Below are 24,055 nucleotides of genomic sequence, written 5' to 3' on the forward strand. Positions count from 1 at the left end.
AACATATATGCACACAATGAGAGACCAGCAAATTATGTAATACAATTACTGACAAATCTGAAAGAAGAAATCAATAATAACACAATCATTGTGGGAGACCTCAACACGCCCCTATTAACACTTGATAGGTCAACCAGATTGAAACACAACAAAAACATACTAGCCCTGAAAAGAGTTATGGAAGAAAGAGGACTAGTAGATATATACAAGACACTCTATCCCAAAAAACCTGGATACACATTGATCAGTGGAATAGGCTTGAGTTCTCAGAGAACGTTCCCCAGACATACAATTACCTAATTTTTGACAAAGGAGCAAGAAATCCTAAGTGGAACAGAGAAAATCTCTTCAACAAGTGGTGCTGGCAGAACTGGTTAGCCACTTGCAAAAAAGCGAACATAGACCCCCAGTTAACATCATGTACAAAGGTAAAATCCAAATGGATTAAAGACCTTGATATCAGACTGGATACTATAAGGTATATAGAACAACACATCGGTAAAACACTCCATGACATTGAGACTAAAGGCATCTTCAAGGAGGAAACTGCATTTTCCAAACAAGTGGAAGCAGAGATCAACAGATGGAAATACATTAAATTGAGAAGCTTCTGCACCTCAAAAGAAATAGTGCCCAGATACAAGAGTCACCCACCGAGAGGGAGAAACTATTCACCCAACACCCTTCAGATAAGAGGCTAATATCCAAAATATACAGGGCACTGACAGAACTTTACAAGAAAAAAATCATCTAATCCCATCAAAAAATGGGGAGAAGAAATGAATAGACACTTTAATAAAAAAAAAGAAATACATCTTCTGTGGTTGGTGATCTTGGTCTTTGCCCTGAATCTAGGATGGCATCTAGGATAGCGTCTTTCTTTGTGCTTCCAGAAGCCCCTTTCCGTTACAATTGTCTCTGCCGGACCTTTGGGACTGGGGATCATGCTTATTGTGCAGGTCTTAGTTCAAACCCTAGACTAGGGCTTTTTTATTGGTCCCAAGATGTATACAGTCTGGTCGTGGTTCTAGTATCCAGTCATCTGTAAATCACGATCTTGGCTTTTGGACCTACCAAAGGGTGCCACGTCTTCTGGTTTTGTCTTGTCGTTAGCTGGTGAGGTAGGCTAAACTGCTCTAAGGTCAAGTTGTTCACAGTGACCAAGATCACCAACCACAGAAGATGGATTAAAATGGCGCTGAGGTAACAGAACCTCTAGATTCACAAAGACTGACTTCACCATAAGTCCCACCTCAGGATCTGTACAGATACTGAGACCTCTAAACACAGAGCTCTGATTGTATCACCCTGGACAGAGCAGAAGTCTTCCACACACCAAAAAAACAAAAAAAAAACCAAACAAACAAAAAAAAACAAACAAAAAAAAAAAGCAAAAAAATAACACCCACCACCGGAAGAGTAATGATCCTGAGCAAAGACTAGAGCTGATCCCATGACAGTTTACTCCAAGGACGGAGAAACCCCATATCGCATAGGGCAAGTGAATTCCTTTTCGAATGACCCCAATATTTACTGTGCCAGGGCAGGAGGGAAAAAAACAAAAATACAAAACACACAAAACCTTGGACATTTATATATATATATATATATTACCTTCATTTATTATTGTTATTATTATTTTTATTTACCTAGCTATTTTGGTCGATTTCTCTGTTTGGATGTGATTATTGAAATTGTTGTCCCCAATTATCCTTATTTTTTTTTTTCTCTTCCTTTCTTTTCTTTCGATATGTGCTATGCCATGTTTCTTATTTCAAGACCACGGCGTGTTTTTTTGTTTGTTTTTGTTTTTTGTTTGTTTTGTTTTGTTTTGTTTTTTATCTGTTTTTTTTTTTGTGGTGCTTATCGATATAGCTGGAGTCCTCACTGGATATTTGACACTTCTTTTGGTACTGGTGGAGTGTTTCACCTTCTTTTTCTCATTCATTTCCCAAATCGATGATGAGAACCTCTAGAAGGATTCAGCCCATTTTCGGGGTATTAGACTCTTACCCCCAGTTTATTTATTTTCTCTTTTTCAGGCAAAACCACGCAACTTGAACTAGCTAGCCCTGCCCCCACTTAGAGGGGGAAATAAGGGAGGCATCAAGACCAAACTGATGCAAGACTACTAAGTAGTAGGTTAGATACAGAGGGGACCACATATTCTAGACGCCCTGGAGGTGAGGGAAGAGGAAATGGGAGGTAGGACAAAAACGGAGGAGTAGGGAGGACAATTTAGGGATGGGAATCCCCCCTGATTTTATGTAAATATATACCTAAAATATTATTGTCAACAATATGTAAGCCACTATGATCAAAATAAAAATTATATTATTAAAAAAAAAAAAGAACAATGTAGTTGAAAAAAAAAAAAAGAAATACAAATGGCCAAAAGGCCCATGAAAAAATGCTCCTCGTCACTAATCATCAGGGAGATGCAAATCAAAACAATGATGAGATACCTCCTCACACCACAGAGATTGGCACACATCACAAAGAATGAGAACAATCAGTGCTGGCAGGGATGTGGAGAGAAAGAACTCTTATCCACTGCTGGTGGGAATGCCATCTAGTACAGCCTCTATGGAAAGTGATATGGAGATTCCTCCAAAATCTGGAAATTGAGCTCCCATTTGACCCAGCTATTCCACTCCTAGGGATATACCCTAAGAACACAAGAATACAACACAAAAACCCCTTCCTCACACCTATATTTATTGCAGCACTATTCACAATAGCCAGACTCTGGAAACAACCAAGATGCCCTTCAACAGACGAATGGCTAAAGAAACTGTGGTACATATACACAATGGAATATTATGCAGCCGTCAGGAGAGATAAAGTTATGAAATTTTCCTATACATGGATGTACATGGAATCTATCATGCTGAGTGAAATAAGTCAGAGGGAGAGAGAGAGAGAGAGACGCAGAATAGTCTCACTCATCTATGGGTTTTAAGAAAAATAAAAGTCATTTTTGTAACAATCCTCAGAGACAATGAGAGGAGGGCTGGAACACCAGCTCACTCCATGAAGCTCACCACAAAGAGTGGTGAGTAAGCTATAGAAATAACTACACAGAGAACTACCATAATCAGGTGAATGAATGAGGGAACTGGAAAGCCTGTCTGGAGTACAGGTGGGGGTGGGGTGGGATGGAGGGAGATTTGGGACATTGGTGGTGGGAATGTTGCACTGGTGAAGGGGGTGTTCTTTATATGACTGAAACCTAATCACAATCATTTATGTAATCAAGATGTTCAAATAAAGAAGAAAAAAACCAGACTATCATTAAAAAGAGATAGGAAAGCATATATATTTTATATTATATAATATCATCATAAATGTATGTATATAACATAATTATTGTATTATATAAATATTATTAAAATATTATATATTACTCAATATATTTTATTAGGCATTCCATCTCTGTATAAATTCAGTTCTACCAGTGAATTTTAAATGTTTTGAGTTTTACATAATGAACATCATGAGATTAAATCAAGCACAAGGAAAAATGATGCTACCAGGAGACCTGGCAAAAACAAGAAGCTGATTATAGGGCTATTGCCGATATTAAATGTTGGCAATCACTAGGCAATAGACATTTTGGAACCACTGAATATGTGGTTTGGTGGTGACCAAAGAGTTAACTGCACAAGTCTGAATGACTCTTCCTTCCAAAAGGTCTCATAAAGTAATACTAACTTTTTTACTGACTACTATTAGAAATACAGCCTCAATACTATCTGTGACCTAGAGTTGTACTTCAGAATGACTAAATAAAACAAGTCATGCTCTCAAAAAAAAAATAAGAAAGAAATATCTGCACACTACATACCTGTCAATGGACTAATACCCAATATACATCATGCTCTCATAAGACTCAAAAACAAAAATAACCCCATCTAAAAAAAAGGGAAGAAAAGCTGACGTATATCCAAAGAAGACAGACAAATGTCAAGACTCCTGGGAATATTGATGATGAGTGTCATGCTGTATGCCTGAAATATAAATACTACTGGAAATAAAGATACCTCATTAATTGTCAATGAACTATATCTTCCCATCTTACGAGAAAATCACCTGATATTACGGAAATACAATAACCATTAATTTTAAAATTATTTACATGAAAATTATATACTGAACATAGACTTCATGGTTTATTGTTAGCCAGTATTAGGCTGAATCTCAACTGATGCTCTCTTCATACCTTTTTTTTTTTTTTATGTTCATGAGAGCTCTGTGAACAAAAGTGCAGGAAAATGTGTCTCTGAAAGTACCTATGTGTGCATACTTAAATAAATACACTGGTTTTAGCACATTTTTGTGAGCAAGTTGTCCCAAAGTAAAGAATAAGATTTATTAAGTGCAAGTAGTCACAAGGGCAGAGTAACCAAAGACAGAGGTTAATTGAGTCTTTACTGTTTATAAAAGATATAGTAATCTACCATCACAGAGGAAAATATCAATCCCTCTCACCGCACAAATTCTATTTCCCAATGAATGTAAAAAAGTGTTCCAGATTTTGGGTGGTAGAAGTCATTAAAAGTATTTTAAAACTATAGTAAGAATTTTAGGCTAAATGGCAAGGGCTATAAAATCAAAACTTAATAAATGGAACTACATCAAACTAAAGTTTTTGTATGGTAAAAGAAACACAGGCTAAAATGAAAAGACAACTGAATAGGAGAAAATATTTGTACCTAATACATTAGATAAAGGATTGATATCTAAAATATACAAAGTACTCACAAAGGTTAACCTCACAAAACCTAACAACACCATCAATAGATGGGAAGAAATGAACAGAAACTTATCTGAGATAGATCAATACATGGCCAACATGCACATGAAAAAATGCTCATCATTACCTATCATTAGAGAAATTCAAATCAAGACAACAATAAACTATCATCTAATACCAGTAAGGACTCTCATCCACAGCTAATGCCTGGTCAAACTGATATGAAAAATAGTATGGAGGGTTCTCAGTAAATTAATAATCGATCTGCCATATGATCCAGCAATCTTGCTTTTGGATATCTATCCCCAGGACAGAAAAACAGTGATCCAAAAGGAAGTATGCACACTGCTATTCATGGCTGCATTCAGTACCATAGCTAAGAGTTGGAATCAACCTAGATGTCTAACAACATACAAGAGGATCATGAAGATATGGTGCATATATACAATGTATACTACATAGCTGTATAGAATAATGCAATCAGGCAATCTGCCACAACATGGATGAACTAGAAGGTATTATGTTAAATGAAGTAAGCCAGAAAAAGAAGGATAAATACAGAATTGCATCACTTGTATGTGATATTTAGAATAACTGCATGAAGAAATACAATGGTTTAAACAGGAGTTGATAAGAACATTCAGACTCCAGAATATAGTGAGGAGAAGGAAAGAAATTGAAGGAGGAGAAACACAAAGATGAAAGGATGGGGGACAGGAGCCAAGAGATATCAAGTGCATTAGTACTAAGTGTTTTAAAAGGATAGAACCAAATATCCAAGCCAGAGTGAAGAACAATGTAATCATGAGAGCCAAACTTTAACAATCAAAATTTAAACAGGCCTGTTATGCTGGCAGGCTGGGGGCTAGGGAGTGGTAGCATGGGATACACTCTGGGTACACTGGTGAAGGGAGATCGATATTGGTGGTGGGACTGGCCCTGAAATATTGTATGTCTGAAACCCAACTATAAAGAATTTTTTAAATCACAATAGTTTCAATAAGAAATTAAAAAAAAAAAAGAACTTAAGGCTAATCTCACAGGAAAACATCAAAGTAAGTCACCTTACCATTGCACCTCATAAATCTAGTGACAGAGGGAAGAGGACACTATATTGCTATCATCGATAAGTACTTTATAATTTCTGCACAACTCAACAACAGAATGGACTGTCATTTAAATAAAAACAAAAATAATTTCTATTACGTTGAAAGCTAATTTAAGATAGACTAGATCATTCATACGGTAATATGCAATTATGTGAGTTCTACAGTAATAAATTTTTACTTACCGACATCCATGGCAGTTTCCATGAAGCTTTTCTGTCGTGAAGCAAATTCTGCAAGCAATTTCTGTTGTCTCTCCCTAGCCTTTTGTCGCCTAGGTTAAACAGAAAAAGTGGTATGGGCTCGGTGTGCCTAAGATTAATCTGCCATCTTTCAGAAATATAAAATGTATAAAAAGTCAATGTATAAAAACTCATCTGAGATTAACTTATTTTCTGTTTTCTTAAATTTTACATAAGATGTGATTGCCCTTTAAAACACTTAATGCCTGAAATGACTGTATTATAATTTATTATTGGTAAATCATGGTGTTATAATAAAAATTAAGAAAAAAAGAAAAAAAGATGTGATTGCCTCCGAGGTTAAGGTGCTAGCTATTCAGGCAGTTGACCTCAGTTTGATCCCAGAGAGCACATGGTCCATCATATACCACTAGGAGTGACCCTAAAGTAGAGCCAAGAATCGCACACAAAGAGTCCCTGAGCAACACACACACACACACACACACACACACACACACACACACACACACACACTATCAAGAACTCAACAACAAAAAACAAGCAATCCCAGCCCCTGTCAAAGAAAAAAAGAGAACTGGGGAAGGGAAGAAAGGTGGAAAGAGGGACAGGGAACAAATTCCAGACTAGAAGAGACAGAGACAAGAGACAGTGGAAGGCAGTATGGTGGTGGTAGGGCTTAGCCTAGCAGTGATGGCTAACCTTTTGAGTCCAAGTGCCCAAACTGCCGCACAATGCCCAGTCCTCTCAATGGCCAGTCCGGCCCTGTTGCCAGGTGAGCTGCAAAGCAGACACTGGAACACTTGCCTCCCGCCACGCTGCATAGCTTAATTGCAGACCCCTTTTCGCATGCCAGCTGCAAGGCCTTCACATGCCACGGCTTTTGCCACGCATGCCACGCGTGCCATAGGTTCACCATCGAGGGTTAGGGTTTTTTGTTTGTTTGTTTGTTTGTTTGTTTGTTTCGGTCACACGCAGCAGCACTCAGGAGTTATTCCTGAATCCATAATCAGAAATCGCTCCTGGGCTTGGGGGACCATATGGGATGTCAGGATTCGAACCAATGACCTTCTGCATCAAAGGCAAACGCCTTACCTCCATGCTATTTCTCTGGCCCCGAGGGTTAGGGTATAATAACTTTAACATTGTTGTAGAGCTAACTAAAATTAATACATAACATTTTTTTCCTTTGGTTTGAGACCACACCTTGTGATTACACAGGGGTTCCTCCTGGCTTTATACTCAGGAATCACTTATAGTTGGCCCAGTAAACCATACAGGATACTGGATTGAACCTGGGTTGATTATACACAAGGCAAATACCCTACCCATTGTATTATAACTCTAGCCCTATATAAAATATTTTAATAAGATTTTTAATGAAGACATACATGAAAATAATGATCCATTACTACTTACCAGAGATATACAAATCGAAGTCCTGTCACTTCACATCTGCAAGAGTGACCATCTCAAACACAAGCCCAAAAACAACCATTAAAAGTGAGTATGTGAGGGGCTGGAGAGATATCATGGAGGTAAGGCATTTGCCTTTCAAGAAGAAGGTCTGTGGTTCGAATCCCAGCATCCCATATGGTCCCCCGAGCCTGCCAGGAGTGATTTCTGAGCATAGAGCCAGGAGTAACCCCTGAGCGCTGCCAGGTGTGACCCAAAAACCAAAAAGAAAAAAAAGTGAGTATGTGAGATGAGGGGATGTACTTATGATCTCACTAGCTTCTTTTCAAGTAATAGATTATTGTGTAGTCAGATTATGTTTTTATTAAATTATATTTAAATTTTATATATTATTATATAATTATGTTATATATAAAAGATTATGTATTTAAATATCTTATACTTTTATGTCAATTATATACCAATAGGGTTGATATTTGATTTCAAAGGCTAAATTTTATATAAGATGAGTAAATACAATAATGTTGAAATTTTTTTATTTATTTTTATTTATATTTATTGGTTTTTGGGTCACACCCAGGAGTGCTCAGGGTTTACTCTTGATTCTGCACTCAAAAACCACTCCTTAGCAGGCTTGGGGAACCATATTGGAGGCCAGGAATCAAATCAGACCTTTCCCAGGTCGGCCATGTACAAGGCAAATGCCCTACCGCTGTGCTATCTCTCTGGCCCTGCAATTATTTTAAAGAGAATTTACTGCTTTTAAAATATCATTTTAGGTCTTAGCATAGACATACTTTCTTTTTTTTTTTTTTTTCTTTTTTTTTTTTTGGTTTTTGGGTCACACCTGGCAGTGCTCAGGGGTTATTCCTGGCTCCAGGCTCAGAAATTGCTCCTGGCAGGCACAGGGGACCATATGGGGCGCCGGGATTCGAACCGATGACCTCCTGCATGAAAGGCAAACGCCTTACCTCCATGCTATCTCTCCGGCCCCAGCATAGACATACTTTCTAAGAGAATTTAGTTAGAAAGAAAAAATTGACTCAGAAATGTCGATTTTTGTTTTCCCAATAAATGAAACTTTATATAAAATACATTTGCAGGGGCTAGAGAGATAGCATGGAGGTAGAGTGTAGACCTAGGAGTAACCCCTGAGCGCTGACAGGTGGGACCCAAAAACAAAAAACAAGCAAACAAAAAATACATTTGTAAGTGTGAGGTCATAGATTTGATCCCTGGCTCTCACATACAAAAAATGAAATAAAAAAATTGTAAAAAAAAAAAAATTGGAGCCAGAGAGATAGCACAGTGGAAGGGCATTTGCCTCGCAAGAAGATAACCCAAGATCGACAGTGATTCAAATCCCGGTATCCCATATGGTCTCCCATGCCTGCCAGGAGCGATTTCTGAGCACAGAGCCAGGAGTAACCCCTGAGTACCGCCAAGTGTGGCCCAAAAAAAAAAAAAAAACAAAAAGAAGTTAGAAACTGTGGTTTCAAGTTTGTACATATATGAGTATTTGGGCTGAAAACTCTAGGATAGTCTTAGAATAGGGTGGCTGGGTTTCCCACACAACCTGCCACTGGGAAACCCAGCAGCCCCCACTCACATCCACCATTTTTCTTATCAAAGAAAAAAATAGCCCAGCTCCACAACTAAAAGGCATGATGATCACAGACTCTTCCCAGATAGAGTGAATGGTCTAGACTGACAACTCTGGGGCTTTCTTACAATGGGGCCAACAGATTCCCTTTTTCCTGCCTGAAAGCACAGCAGCCCCCAGGCATACCCATCACCCTCAGAGACATCCAGTATAGAACTGGCCCAGCTCCACAACTGAACCTTATAAAGCTGCCAAGCACCGAATTGTTTCAGATCTATAGATCCAGGATCTTGTGATCACATATGAGGCCACACAACACCTCACGGTAGTGTTAGCTCTTTATGATTATAACAAATCAGATGAGAAAGTTTTATAGAAGAACACTAAACTCAATAAACCTAAAGAATAACTATAAGGCTCAACTAGTACCTACCAGCCCAATAAATCCTCAATGACTTTAGTAACACTACTGAGAGATAGAGCAATTATTACAAACTGATTCTTATTGATCTAATTTTAATAATTCAACTTGCCTTTGTGTTGTAACAAACAATATGAAGTCAGTTTGTTTGTGCCCCCAGGAGGGATGTGGGGGTACTGGTAGAAAACTGGGGACATTAGTGGAAGAAAGGTTACACTGGTGGTGTTGGAACATTTAATACCTGGAACAACCACATTATGATCAACTTGATTAATCATGATGTTAAAATTAAAAATAATTAACATATGACTAAAATTTTGCTGTGGCACATTTACATTTTTAATGTAGTTGTTCTATATTTTTCAAAAGCTGAAATGCCTAACGTAACCAAAAATATATAAGAAATGGATAAATACAGATGCATTGAGACTTGATTCCACTGATTATTACTTTGTCTATATTTTTTTAAGTAAGAAGAAATTACTTCAGAAAATATCTCTAAAATACTTCAGAGATATTAAATGTGTATTGCGAGAGTTACTATTCATAGGGAAAAGGAATGATAAAAGACAAAATTCCTAATTTATGATAACACTGAGATGATCCCTTTAGAATCATAAAATTGCTGCTTTAGTAGAAAATTTTGTTTTAAATAGTAGAGATAGCAAACAACTAACATTGTATCATATAGGACTTGAGCAATCCCTATGTTGAATTTCATCTGAAAATTTTTTAATGTAGTGGACCATTTTATTTTTTTAATTAACTTTTGTTTTTGTGGGGAGATTGAGGTGGTCACCTGGCAGTGTTCAGGGCTTATTTCTTGCTCTGTGCTCAGGATAACTCCTGAATGTGCCCAGTTATAGGACCATGTACAAGGCATGTACCTGATCCCTGCATTGTCCATACCATCCCAAGCTTTTGTTCAAATGCTAAAAGGTATGCTTTTCATATATATAGATGTAATATAAATACAGATATCAACAGTTATAAATATATAACAATCACTGACACTTTGACAAGGGTTTGACAATTATCCTGTTTCATTCTCTCAAGGTTCACATATCACATTTATGAGAGCAAGGTAGGCAATGTTGGCAAGGCTCTTAGGAAACAACTGGTGACAAAGATAGTAATACAATGACTTTTTCTACCAAGCAATATAGCTAAAGTCATACTACATTCCCTTTGGCCCACAATTTGCTTACAAATATTTTCATGGCAAGAATATAAGAATATTTTGAGGGGCCGGAGAGATAGCATGGAGGTAAGGCGTTTGCCTTTCATGCAGGAGGTCATTGGTTCGAATCCCGGCGCCCCATATGGTCCCCTGTGCCTGCCAGGAGCAATTTCTGAGCCTGGAGCCAGGAATAACCCCTGAGCACTGCCAGGTGTGACCCAAAAACAAAAAACAAAAAAAAAAAAAAAAAAAAAAAAAAAAAGAATATTTTGAAATATTATGATTTAGAACATTATAAGCAACCTAAAATTTCCAAAGCTATAGCCATAAATTTTGTTTAAAATGAGATCTTTTTGGCTGAATTAATGAGTACATATTAGAGAGATTGAAAACACAAAAAAGAACTAATAGCCAACCAGTCAGATTTTTATTTTGAGAAATCTCTTATCTTTTAATTTTTCATTCTCAATCATACTGAACTGGCAATAGTTTTTTAAATAGTGGAAGAGAGGGGATGGAGTAATAGCATAATGGTAAAGCATTTGTCTTCCATGCGAAAAACCTGGGACAGACCTGGGTTCAATCTCCAGTGAAATCCCATATGGTCTCTCGAGCCTGCCTACCAGGAGTGACTTCTGAGTGCAGAGCCAAGAGTAAGCTCTGAGACCACCAAGTGTGGCCCCAAAACCAAAAATAAATAAATAAATAAATAACAGAAGAGGAGTGAGATTGCTCTACAAAATTGAGTGCATATTTTGTATGTGTGAAGTCTCAACTTAAAAAATGAGCATCAAATGGCCCATTAACATTGCTGAATGAGACCCAGGAGGTCCCTAGCACAGGGAACAGTATATGATCACCAGGTGTAAACACTGAGCCTTCAGGTTCCCACATCCAGGGAGTGTTAGGGAATCTGAGCAGGCCCTGGGGTCACTGTTTGTGAGGACCCAAGAATGAATGAATAAATAAACAAACAAACAAACAAAAATAAATAAGTTTAAATAGCAGGGGAATTTTTCAAACCCCTCTCTACCTAGTTTTTGTCTTTAGTTTTGGGCCATACCTAGCAATGCTCAATGGTTATTCCTGGTGGTACTTAGGGAACCATATGAAATGACAAGGATTGAACTTGGATCAGCTGCAGGTAAGACAAACACCCTACCCTCTACTATTACTATTGCCCCTCAACCTCCACAGTTTTTTTTGTTTTTTTTTGTTTGTTTGTTTGTTTTTGGGCCACACCTGGTGGTGCTCAGGGGTTACTCCTGGCTATGTGCTTAGAAATAGCTCCTGGCAGGCACGAGGGACCATATGGGATGCCGGGATTCGAGCCAACCACCTTAGGTCCTGGATCGGCTGCTTGCAAGGCAAACGCTGCTGTGCCCCAACCTCCACAGTTTTTTTTGTTTTGTTTTGTTTTTGGGGGCCACGCCTGTTTGATGCTCAGGGGTTACTCCCGGCTAAGCGCTCAGAAATTGCCCCTGGCTTGGGGGGACCATATGGGATACCAGGGGATCGAACCGTGATCTTTCCTTGGCTAGCGCTTGCAAGGCAGACACCTTACTTCTAACGCCACCTCACTGGCCCCAACCTCCACAATTTTAACGGGCAAAAAGTTTTCCAAGGTTAAGGCAGTAAATATAATGTCTGACTTAAAAACTCTGACCCTCTCAAGCCACAACTAACTCAAGCATTTTATATATATAAGCACAAATTGTAGGTTCTATTTCTCTTACAAACTTATCAGACTGCTAAATATCCAGATGCTTAGTCTCACATAGCAAAAAAATAATAAGAATAATAATAAAAAGAGGGGAGGAAAGATAGCAAATCTACACCTCTACCAGATAGGTTGAAAACACTACAAATACAAATACAAATTACCTTTCTTCTTTATCCAATGTTTTCTTTTCTGCAGCAGTGATTTTCTTGGGTGGCACAGGAGGGGTTACTTTTCTACATATCTCTTCAATGATGCGTTTATTCATTCTGCTTTGCAATGCAGATTTTAGTAAAATTCTTTCTACTGCAGTTATACCATCTCCATGACTGTATTTAGGACTTTCTGGTTGTATTAAAACTTCTATGTCATCAAGCCAAGGAGGATAATAGGAGTTCTGTTTTCCTGAGAGTTTGTGGTGAAGTTTAATTAGCAAAGACAATATGCTCTCTTTAATTTCCAAAATAGCAGTAGTTAACTGTGGAGCTGAACCAGAAGCAGACCATTTACTTGAAGATTTGGGACGAACCCCCTGGTTTGCTTCACTGCTGCTGCGATTGATGATCTCCTGAAACTTCTTCCTACGTTCTGCTACTAAGCTGAAAACTTGCGCTGTGCCAGAATTCTACCATTCAAAAAATAAAAGAAAAATCCTGATTAGTCATTCAACATCAAAATATTAGTACCGCATTTTACAAACAGCATGTTTAAAGTTTCTATGTTGATTTAATCCATTTACACTTTACGTAAATCTATCCCTTTACCTCTCTTCTCAAATCCCAAAAAACTCAGTTCCAAAAAACAGCAGTGAAAAGAAAGATCACTCACATCATCTCTTTTGCAATTTTGACTCTACCAGGGGGAGGAGGGAGAAAATGAGAAGTGTGCCAGAAGGATATCACAGCCAGTAAGGTGCTTGCCTTGCATGTAGCCTACTCGTGTTCAAGAATCCCATATGGAGCCCCTGAGCACCACCAGGAGTAATTCCTGAGTACATCAGCAGGAGTAACCCCTGAGCAGCCCAAACCTCCATCATCACCCCCAAAATTGAGTAGTATATAGTCATATTTTAAAAGAATAAAAATAGGGGCTGGAGAGATAGCATGGAGGTAAAGCATTTGCCTAGCATGCAGAAGGTCGGTGGTTCAAATCCCAGCATCCCATATGGTCCCCTGAGCCTGCCAGGAGCGATTTTGAGCGTAGAGCCAGGAGTAAGCCCTGAGTGCTGCTGGGTGTACCCCAAAACAAAACAAAATAAAAACAAACAAACAAAAAAGAAATGCTCTCTTAAATAAAAAAGAATAAAAATAAAGCCGCTCATCAGTTTAAAGTATGATAAACTGTTCTAATGAACCTCATATAGGAAGCTGCTACATTTTCTATTTAAGAAAACTGTTAAGTTAATGGTTTCAACAGATTAAATTAACTTGGAGGATGGTCCGAAGGTACTTAACCCAGAGCGTCACATATGCAAAATGTACTCCATCATCACATTACATCCTATCTGGATTTCATTAATTTTTAAAGCAAAAGTAAAGAATATAATCTAGAATCAGTTAAGCTTTCTGAGATAGTTTTAATACGTATTATTTTTTAACATTTAATCTTCTTTTCAAAGTATACCAGCAGAAGAGGAAAAGCTGCCTCTGACAGAGATTCCAATATTCTAATCAAAATTCTTCACGGTACTCACAACAAACATAATGACAAAAAGAATATCCTACCAGTGGGATATTCAATATTCTCTATTCACACACACACAAAAAAAACTAAGTAGCTTATTAACTATAGCTACTTGATATGACATTTCAAAATTTCATTTCTGCTTTTTAAAAATTAGTTAATTTGCTACATGCAATAAGAGCTGACTTTTCAAAATGAATTCAAATACTTAATATAGAGTACCAAATATTTGTAGGCTTTTTTCCTCATAAGTAATTAATTGCCTAAAAGCAAAATAATTATAAATAGGCATGCTGCCAGCAATTAAAGATTACATTTATTTTGACTTAAAGAATAGTCATTCTTTTTCAAAATGTTAGTAACACTGCTAAATATAAACATACCCAAATGTTTTGCTTATAATTGATCAAAAACGTTCTAACAACAACTTTTAATATCCACCATTAAGTACTACCGTATTTTCCGGCGTATAAGACGACTTTTGAAACAAAAAAAAAAAAAGTCAACCGAAAATCGGGGGTTGTCTTATACGCCAAGTATATCCCGAAAAATGTTTCAATATGCCGCTAAATGAAACAACAACAACAACAACAACAACAACAACAAATCAGGCCGCAGAGTTTCCAAATCTTTTTCTTGGGGGCTCCCAAACAGTACTCAGGAGATCTGGGGGCCACTTCTGGCAAAACCCAGCTAACCTTGTTGGTGGTTCAGTGCTAGGTCCGAGGATGGGGTGTTGTTTGGTTCATGTAGTGGGGGAGATTAACTGACACCACCAGGGAATTGCCAGAAAAGGTGCCTATGATAAGGGACCAATCACTGCAAAGCTGCTCGGACCGTCTCTCTAACTCAGCCAATCCAAGCAGGCTTTTCATGCATGCAAATTAGACAATGTTCTGGACCCGAATCTACACTATAAAAAGCCTGCTCAGATTGGCCAAAGTCAGAGAGGAAGTCTATTACAGTATAACCTTTGAACCTTTGCTTGTTGTGATTGGCTCACTGTGGTACATACAGTTGCTGCACAGGAACGTTCTGTCTGATACAGCAAATACAGGCCTAAACCTATGTTTTAAAGGCAAAATTAGGGGTCATCTTATATGCCCAGTCATCTTATACACCGGAAAATATGGTAAGTATTAATATCCTTTCAACAATATGATTTTGTTTAATGCCTAAATTACCATATAAAAATCACGCACAAATGAACTTTTTAACATATTAATTGAACACACACACACACACACAAACAAGTATTTCATTTTTGTCCCATTTTCAGTTAAAGTCACATTGCTAGTTAATGCAAATGTTATATACATCTACCTCTCTTTGAAGAACTTTGGGCCGTCGTGAACTCTGGCAGATTAAAGGAAAAAAAACTAGTGAGACAGAAGTTGCATAGATATATCAGAAGAAATAAAGCTAATTTTGAGTTATCTATAACCATGATTACTTTTCCTTAGATATACACTGTAAGATAATCTAAACTATATATCACATCATAACATAATGCTTTTTTTTTTTCTCTCCATTATTCTTACTTGAGAAGCAGCCAGATTATCAGAGCTGGTACTTGCAGGTGAATCTCTCTTCACTTCTGGGGCAGTCTCTGGAACTCTCACTCTAACATAGTTTATAAAGTGGCGCATGTTTGATACTAAGTTACTACCAGGAAACCAACTGTCATAGCAACGTTCTGGTCCACACACAGTCACCTAGGATATAAGCAAAAATGATTATTAAAGCTTGCCAAGTCAGACCTAAAGTACAATGAAGATATAACAAATCCAAATAATCATCCATTGAATGTTATATTCCTGAATCCCTACAGATTCATCAACATATTATGAAAGAATTAAAATGCCAAATACAAGCCTAAAATACAAAAGTTAGTTTCTCAGTACTAATATTTATTTCATTTAACTAAGTGAAATTTAGCTAAATTTCTCATAAAAACATATGGGCAACCTAGAAACAATTTATAACTTAATTTGTCAGATGATTTGCAATAACTGTGGAAAAATCTGAATAATCAAACAAAAGTTAAAACTAATATTTGAGGAATTATTTGGGGAGGGGAGCTATACTTAGCTGTGATGCCTTGGACCGAATTCAGATCAACCATGCAAGGCTGGTAAATCCTGAGCACCACTGAATAATGCCAAAAATATGTAAAACAAAATAGCATCCTACTTTTATTAAGGTATATCATAACTTTAATATTTTATTCGGGGGGGGTTTGTTTTTGTTTTTTGTTTTTGATTTTTGGGCCACACCTGGTGATGTTCAGGGGTTATTCCTGGCTCTGTGTTCAAAAATCACTCCTGGCTTGGGGGACCAGATGGGACACTTGGGGATCGAACCACGGATCATCCTAGGTCAGTCGCTTGCAAGGCAAACACCCTACCGCTGCACCACCACTCCAGCCCAAACTTTAATATTTTAAAGTAAGTCACTCCTGGGACTAGAACAATTGTACAGCAAGGTAGGGCTCTTGCCTTGCATGCAGCTGACTTGACTTCAGTCCACAGCCTCTCATATGGTCCCCCAAACCTATCAGCAGTAAGCCCTGAGCACCACAAGGTGTGTCCCCCAAACAAAAATAAATAAAAATAAGATACTACTTACTTCTTCATCTGATTCTTCTTCTGCTGAATTTTCAAGTCCTAATTCAATCAGATATAAAACCATGCAGAGAACATGCTCTGACAGATTTTGGTGATCCATCAAAATCTTCAAAAAGGAAAAAGATGTACATGAATGTTTTCATAAAATATATTTCATTTAGGACCCAAAAAATACTTTAAGTAAAAAAGCAATATATTTAAATGTATTTTATATTATACAATTATAAATACATAAAATGAAGTTATGTAAGTCAAGCTAGATCTCAGTTAAAAAATAAACTAAAACATGGGCCTGAGATATAGCAGAGAGGTAGGGCATTAGCTTAGCACGTGCCGATATAGGTCAGACCTGGTTTCAATTCCTAGCATCCCATATTGTCCCCCGAGCCTGCCAAAAGTGATTTCTGAACACAGAGCCAGGAGTAAACCTTGAGTGCCACCAAATGTGGCCCAAAACAAAACAAAACAACAAAAAAAAAAAAAAAAAAAAAAAAACAAGAGAGATAGCATGAAGGTAATGCGTTTGCCTTGCATGTACAAGGTCAGTGGTTCGAATCCTGGCATCCCATAAGGTTCCCCGAGCCTGTCAGGAGCGATTTCTGAGCATAGAACCAGGAGTAACCCCTGAGCGTTGCTGGGTGTGACCCAAAAACAAAAACAAACAAAAAAAAGTAAGTAAATAAATAATAAACTGAAACAAAAATAGATTCCCGCTGAAGACTGAACAATGATTTATATACTTTTTTCCAGGGGGGCCTCCAAAACAATGTTCAAGCAGCCGGGGAGGGGAAGGGCTCTCCTTGGCCAACCAAACCAGACAGTTCAAAGACCCCAAAGGAGTGGTACCTCTAAGCCCCAGTGGGGCTTGGAATCACCAGAACTGACAGCTACCAGACCTCATTGGCCAAGAATCACCAGTGGTCCCCCCAGATCTCCTGTATACAGCTGATGTGAACTGTCCCACCAATATATACAAATGATGCAAGACACTATTAACCAGATGACACCAAAAATATTGTGATAGGGGGGCCCGGAGAAATAGCACAGCGGCGTTTGCCTTGCAAGCAGCCTATCCAGGACCAAAGGTGGTTGGTTCGAATCCCGGTGTCCCATATGGTCCCCCGTGCCTGCCAGGAGCTATTTCTGAGCAGACAGCCAGGAGTAACGCCTGAGCATCACCGGGTGTGGCCCAAAAACCAAAAATATTGTGATATAAAATGTAGCCTTGGGGCTGGAGAGATAGCACAGCAGTAGGGTGTTTGCCTTGCATGCAGAAGAACAGTGGTTCAGATCACAGCATCGCATATGGTCCCCCGAGCCTGCCAGGTAGAGCCAAGAGTAGCCCCTGAGCGCTGTCGGGTATGACTCAAAAACAAACAAACAAACAAAAATGTAGCCTGGTAGCTATCACCAAAAAACCAACTGTAGATGTGGCTCAGAAAAAGAGCTTTGTAACCTGGAGACCTAATTTGATCCCTAATATCAAACAGCCCACTAAATCCCAAGCATCTGGCACTACTGGGTGTGGTATTCACACAATAGTAATAATAATGTTAATAATAATATAATAATAATAATAATCTGGCAAATGATGGAAAAAGAAAAGGAGATTCTAGAGGGTGAGGTATTATCAGCTACAGGTGAAATTGCAGGTGGTGGAAAAGAGGGCCACAGAAGCTGAGCTTCACAAAAATTGGACAAAGGGAGGGCCGTAGAGATGGCACAGTGGTAGAGCATTTGCCTTGCAAGTGGCCAACAGGTTCGGGTTCCATATGGTCCCCTGTGCCTGCCAGGATCAATTTCTGAGTAACCCCTGAGCGCTGCCAAGTGTGGCCCAACAAACGAAAGAAAAGAAAAGAAAAGAGAAGAGAAGAGAAGAGAAGAGAAGAGAAGAGAAGAGAAGAGAAGAGAAGAGAAGAGAAGAGAAGAGAAGAGAAGAGAAGAGAAGAGAAGAGAAAGAGAGAGAAGAGAAGAGAAGAGAAGAGAAGAGAAGAGAGAGAAGAGAAGAGAAGAGAAGAGAAGAGAAAAGAAAAGAAAAGAAAAGAAAAACTGGACAAAGGGCTCTAAGAACACAGAAAGCAAAACTAACAATCTAATACATTGTGGCTCAAAAACAAAGACTCAATTCACAATGCCTTTGTATTTATTTTGACGACACACAGCTTCTCCATTCATCCTTTTATGGGGTATGATGGTGAGAAGCAGACTTCCACAACAGTATTATACCTGACTTTTTAGCTACAGCTATTTGAATTTGAGCAACAGACTCCAGTCTTTGCTTTTGTTTGTTGGGGAGACAGGTGGCCTCCTGCGCACAGATTGTGTATCCAGCTCTTTGAGCTATGTCTCCCAGCTCTGATCTTAGTTTTCTGACCAGAGTACTATGATTATTACATGAGTTAGTATTTGTAATTTGCTAGTCCAGAGTCTGCATGTGGTGTTCAACAGTAATAAGTAGTTGAACATGGTGTGAGTAGTAGAAAGAGCCAATGGAGAGAATTGAAGGCTGAGAGGAACAGAGGTAATTTTTTCTAGACAACTACTTTACAGAGAGTAAATCAAGGTTTGGCCAGGTGGAGTTGGTGTGTGGCTGAATAGATATCAGGCTTTTAAAACCAATCATTACTGTACTCTCCCTCTTGATAAAAAAAAATAAATAAAATAAAACTTAAAAAAACATTACTAAATTCAAATAATTTGGGCTTGATCCCAGTCACAATAAAATTTGCAACTTTAAATGAGTAGCTTTTACTCAACAAACAGTTTTGTTGACATGTTTCCTCACTTAAACATAGTCTACATTAACTTTTTATATATGTAAGAGCCTCCTCCAGACATAGTTATGGGGCTAACCCCCAGGGATGCTCAGGAGTGATGTGGACCTAACAGTTGAGAGTTCAACCACAGAAAGTGTGGTAGTCAGGGACCACCAGAGCCATCCCTGGGGTGAGGGGCAAGGTGAGGATTGTGAACTGAGTACCTTGGTTCACACTAGGCACAGGCTCGGTCATCTGAGCGAATTCATCTAATAGACCCTTATGTTGTGGTTTTTTTTAACACTAAAATGGCAGGAGATTATATGGTAAACTAGAATTGATTTTGAGAAAGTTGATTTGTTAAATGTAATGTGATTTAAGTTTTTCCATTATGAGAACAAGGAAAGCAATAATAAAGTTGAGATTTGGGGGGGGGGTTTGGGGCCACACCCGGTGATGCTCAGGGGTTACTCCTGGCTATCTGTTCAGAAATAGCTCCTGGCAGGCACGGGGGACCATATGGGACACCGGGATTCGAACCAACCACCTTTGGTCCTGGATCGGCTGCTTGCAAGGCAAACGCCGCTGTGCTATCTCTTCAGGCCCAAAGTTGAGATTTTTAACACTATAATAATGATAAGAGGAAAATGGTCACTCTGGACAAAGTTTGGGTGCTGAAAGGAGGTAAAATAGTATGCTTGATGTACTATCAGTAACAGTATTGTAAACTACAGAGCATAAAAGGGATAAAGAAAAAAGTGCCTTCCATACAGGTAGGATAGGAGGTAGGAGGAAAACTGGGGTCATTTGGTGAAGGGAAGTAGACACTGATGAAGAGATAGGTGTTGAAAAACTGTACACCTGAAACCCAATCATGCATAATTTTGTCATTTACAAGAATTAAAAAAATTTAAATATACATTCAATTGGTAGAAATATTGGAATATCAACTCTGCAACTATAAAATATCTTTAATACAATTTTAAATGATGATGCTGCAATAAAAAATAAAATCATTTAAAATTAAATTAAAATCATGTTGGAAAATATATAAAATGGTTGAAAGATATAGACTAAAAACCAAAAGAAATTGTGGTCTTTGGTTATTAAATCATGTCCTTTACCTATCATTTATTATAGTAGTACTCATATCTTATTCATCATTTGAACACTAACTTTAAACCTCAATAGCTAAAAAATAATAGCAATTTTTATTTATAAATATTTTTTCTATAATTAAACAATGCAGTATTTATTTAAAATAAAACCTGGTAGTTTTAAAGTTTACTTAAAAAGAAATACGTGTGCATGAGAAACCATTATTAGTAACACTGTAAACCATAGAACATCAAGTAAAAAATAAAATAAAGTTGGAACTGGAATGAACAACAGCACAGGGATTAGGGTGTTCGCCTTGCACATAGTTGATATGAATTTGATAATAGCAAAAATATTCTAAACTATTTATTGCATGGAAAAGATTAAGAAAGAAAACTAAAGGAGCCGGAGTGATATTGAAAGTGAATAGGGCGTTTGCCTTGTGCATGACCGACCAACCTGGGTTCGATCCCCGGTATCCCATATGGTCTCGAACCTGCCAGGAGTGATTTCTGAGCAGAGGCAGGAGTAACCCCTGAGCATCACTGGCCGCTCGGTGTGGTCCAGGAACAACAACAACAAAAAAAGCCTAAAATGCCTACTTAACTGAATTTATATTTTAAGTAGATTTTAAAAGTTATTGGAAATATATAACATGAAATATATTACAAATATTTTTCATTTATTTTAATTTTCCAAATTCTAGTTTAAAAAAACATCAAATTATTTTTGTACCTAGTTGTACAATATTTGTATCTACTGTTTATTTTATCTATGTAACAAGTATGGGCTGTCTTTCATCCCATCAGTATTATATAACATACCTCTTTAGTATATTGTATTTATGTGTCTATGTGCATATTTTATGTACATAACTCCTGAATATAAAATGTTAGCCAAGTAGACAACTGAGAGTGAGAATTCCCTAAAATAAAACAATTACAAGGTAAAAAATAATGTCATATTTGAGTTTCTAAGATACTTAATAAAGCTTAAGTCCTTAATGGTGCCACATACGAATTCAATTAAACCAACCGCTCCATGTCACATTACTAATCAGGGAAAAAGCCAAGAGAACAATCCTAAAACTAATGGTCACTGCTCCTCATGGATGCCATCTAAATTTTGCAATTTCAGCAGATTTCGTGGTATTTTAGTCTTTTTTTTTGTGTGTGTGTGGTTTTTGGGTCACACCTGGCAGTGCTCAGGGGTTACTCCTGGCTTCATGCTCAGAAATTGCTCCTGGCAGGCACAGGGGACCATATGGGATGCCAGGATTCGAACCGATGACCTGCTGCATGAAAGGCTAACGCCTTACCTCCATGCTATCTCTCCGGCCCCTATTTTAGTCTTCTTTTCATTTCATTTATCCTCTAGTTTCACAAGAGTTCAGTTACTTTACTCTATACACCATTAATAAATATTCCTACTGGAAACTGGATTAAGATGACCTTATGTGGCGGGAGAGATAGCACAGTGGTAAGGCGTTTGCCTTGCATGTGCAAATCCCGACATCCCATAAGGTCCCCCGAGCCTGCCAGGGGCGATTTCTGAGTGTAGAGCCAGGAATAAACTCTAAGATTGCCGGGTGTGACCCAAAAACCAAAAAAAAAAAAAAAAAAAAAGACCTTATCCAGAAAGAATAGAGTACTATTATTATATATAAACACTACCTTTGGAAAATTATGTAAATAATTTTTTGCCTGAGTCTTCCTATTTACATTGCTACCATACCTTGTAAAGCAGAGTGAACAGCACGATGTGTAAAGTTTTACAGTGCAAAAGTCTCATGAGACCTTTATAGCTGGGATGGAGTGGTGTTCTTTTCTTATAGGGAGGCCAGGGATTTCCTGGGAACTTCCCACTTTGTTTTAAACTGTGAAAATAAAAATAAAATAGTATTAGATGACAGGCTTGAAATTAAACTGAGATTTGTATAAATTAGTTTTGTCACACTTTTCTATGCAGTACTATTTTTAAAATCAAATTGTTTAGAAATGCCAAACAGAGCACTATTTTCTCCACAGTGAATTTATTATTTCCTATCTGAGAAAAATAACTACAGAGCGCTAAACTAAAAACTAGTAATATAAAAGGGGTTACCAAAAGGAAAAACAAGAATACAAAATCAGTACTAAACAAATTACAACTGAAACAGTTGAGCAAAATAAAAATTCTTCCATTCCAATAGCAGGAAAAAGTAAATAAAATATAAACTATACTATTTTAATGCATGCTTATACTCATAAATAAAATTAAATTTCACGTGTATAATAAAAAGAAAAGGAATTAATAAGCTCTGATAGTCTGTCAACAGTTTTAAAGACGTTAAACAGGTACTGAGCTCACACAGTACTGAAAGACAGAACTAAGATCTAGAGAAAGCTGAAACTTTCTATAAAAATTTACTTACTTAGGGAAACAACTTAGACTCCAGGGAACTAGACACCGACCATCCAGCCTTGACTCCTGGACCCCAGACATAGAAACAACAGAGTTCTCCACAACAGCACCAGGAGCCCAATCCCCTCTAGGGCATTCATAATGATGCTCTGACGCCAACATGTGCCAGTGCTAAATTGATAACCTGACAATGAGGAAATGGGAACAACTTGATCTAAGAGCAAGTTGTCCTTCCTCATCAGCCAACGATAAGACAAAATCAGAAAACATGTCACCCTTTGATCTGTGCAAAAGCCAAGATTGCTATATACAAATGACTGGACGTTACAACCAGGACGGGAAAGTACACATCCAGGGACCACCAACAACAACAACAGCAACAAAAAGCTCTAGCCTAGCTTTTGGTCTACGATCTCTTCAACAAACAAGAGCTCCAATTCCAGAGGTCTGACAGAGATAACCGCAACTGAACCGGTCTTCCAGAAACAACGGAAGACTTTATCCCAGGCTCCATCCTAGGAGCAACATAATGACCAAGACCACCAACTACAGAAGATGGATTAAAACTACACTGAAAAAGCAGAACTGCTAGAACCACAAAGAAAGACTTCGTCTTATGACGAAGCTCCATTACTTGAGCTGCACAGTCACCAAGATCTCTAGATACAGAGGTCTGATTTTACCATCCATGATGAAGCAGAAGTCTTCCATACACCACGAAAACATCGAGGGGAGAGTAAATGATCATGCAAGGAGTCTATAGTTAATCCCATGACAGTACACTTCAGGGGGGGGAGAAACCCTGTATCTCCTAGGCCAAGGGAATTCCCTATATAATATCCCCAATAGTTACTGTGCCTATGCAGGGGGAAAAAGAAAGAAAAAAGCACAAAACAATCATTTTTCCACATATTTATTTATCGATTGATCAATTTTTTTGACATCTTTATATTAGTGTAGAGATTGAAGTTGATGTCTCCAATATTATTTTATTTTATTTTATCTTATCTTTCTCTTTCTTTTTGCACTCTAGCATGAGTTGATTTCAGAACCGAGACTGTTGTGTGGTGTTTGTCTTTATAGCTA

The 24,055-nt window shown here is 37.9% G+C and overlaps 1 protein-coding gene across 1 annotated transcript in view; it reads right to left on the reverse strand.

The window, feature by feature from the left end:
* The window catches only part of UBR3 (ubiquitin protein ligase E3 component n-recognin 3), a 175,430-nt gene that overhangs the window by 54,856 nt on the left and 96,519 nt on the right, over positions 1–24,055 (reverse strand). Inside the window, exons 20-24 of the mRNA XM_049773377.1 lie at positions 22,301–22,442; positions 16,714–16,818; positions 15,627–15,800; positions 12,567–13,027; positions 6,048–6,136 (exon numbers count right to left, since the gene is read on the reverse strand). Of these exons, the coding sequence (XP_049629334.1) occupies positions 6,048–6,136; positions 12,567–13,027; positions 15,627–15,800; positions 16,714–16,818; positions 22,301–22,442 (971 nt within the window). The remainder of the gene's footprint in view (positions 1–6,047; positions 6,137–12,566; positions 13,028–15,626; positions 15,801–16,713; positions 16,819–22,300; positions 22,443–24,055) is intronic.

Source organism: Suncus etruscus, chromosome 5, assembly GCF_024139225.1.
Source record: "Suncus etruscus isolate mSunEtr1 chromosome 5, mSunEtr1.pri.cur, whole genome shotgun sequence".
Taxonomy (NCBI): domain Eukaryota; kingdom Metazoa; phylum Chordata; class Mammalia; order Eulipotyphla; family Soricidae; genus Suncus; species Suncus etruscus.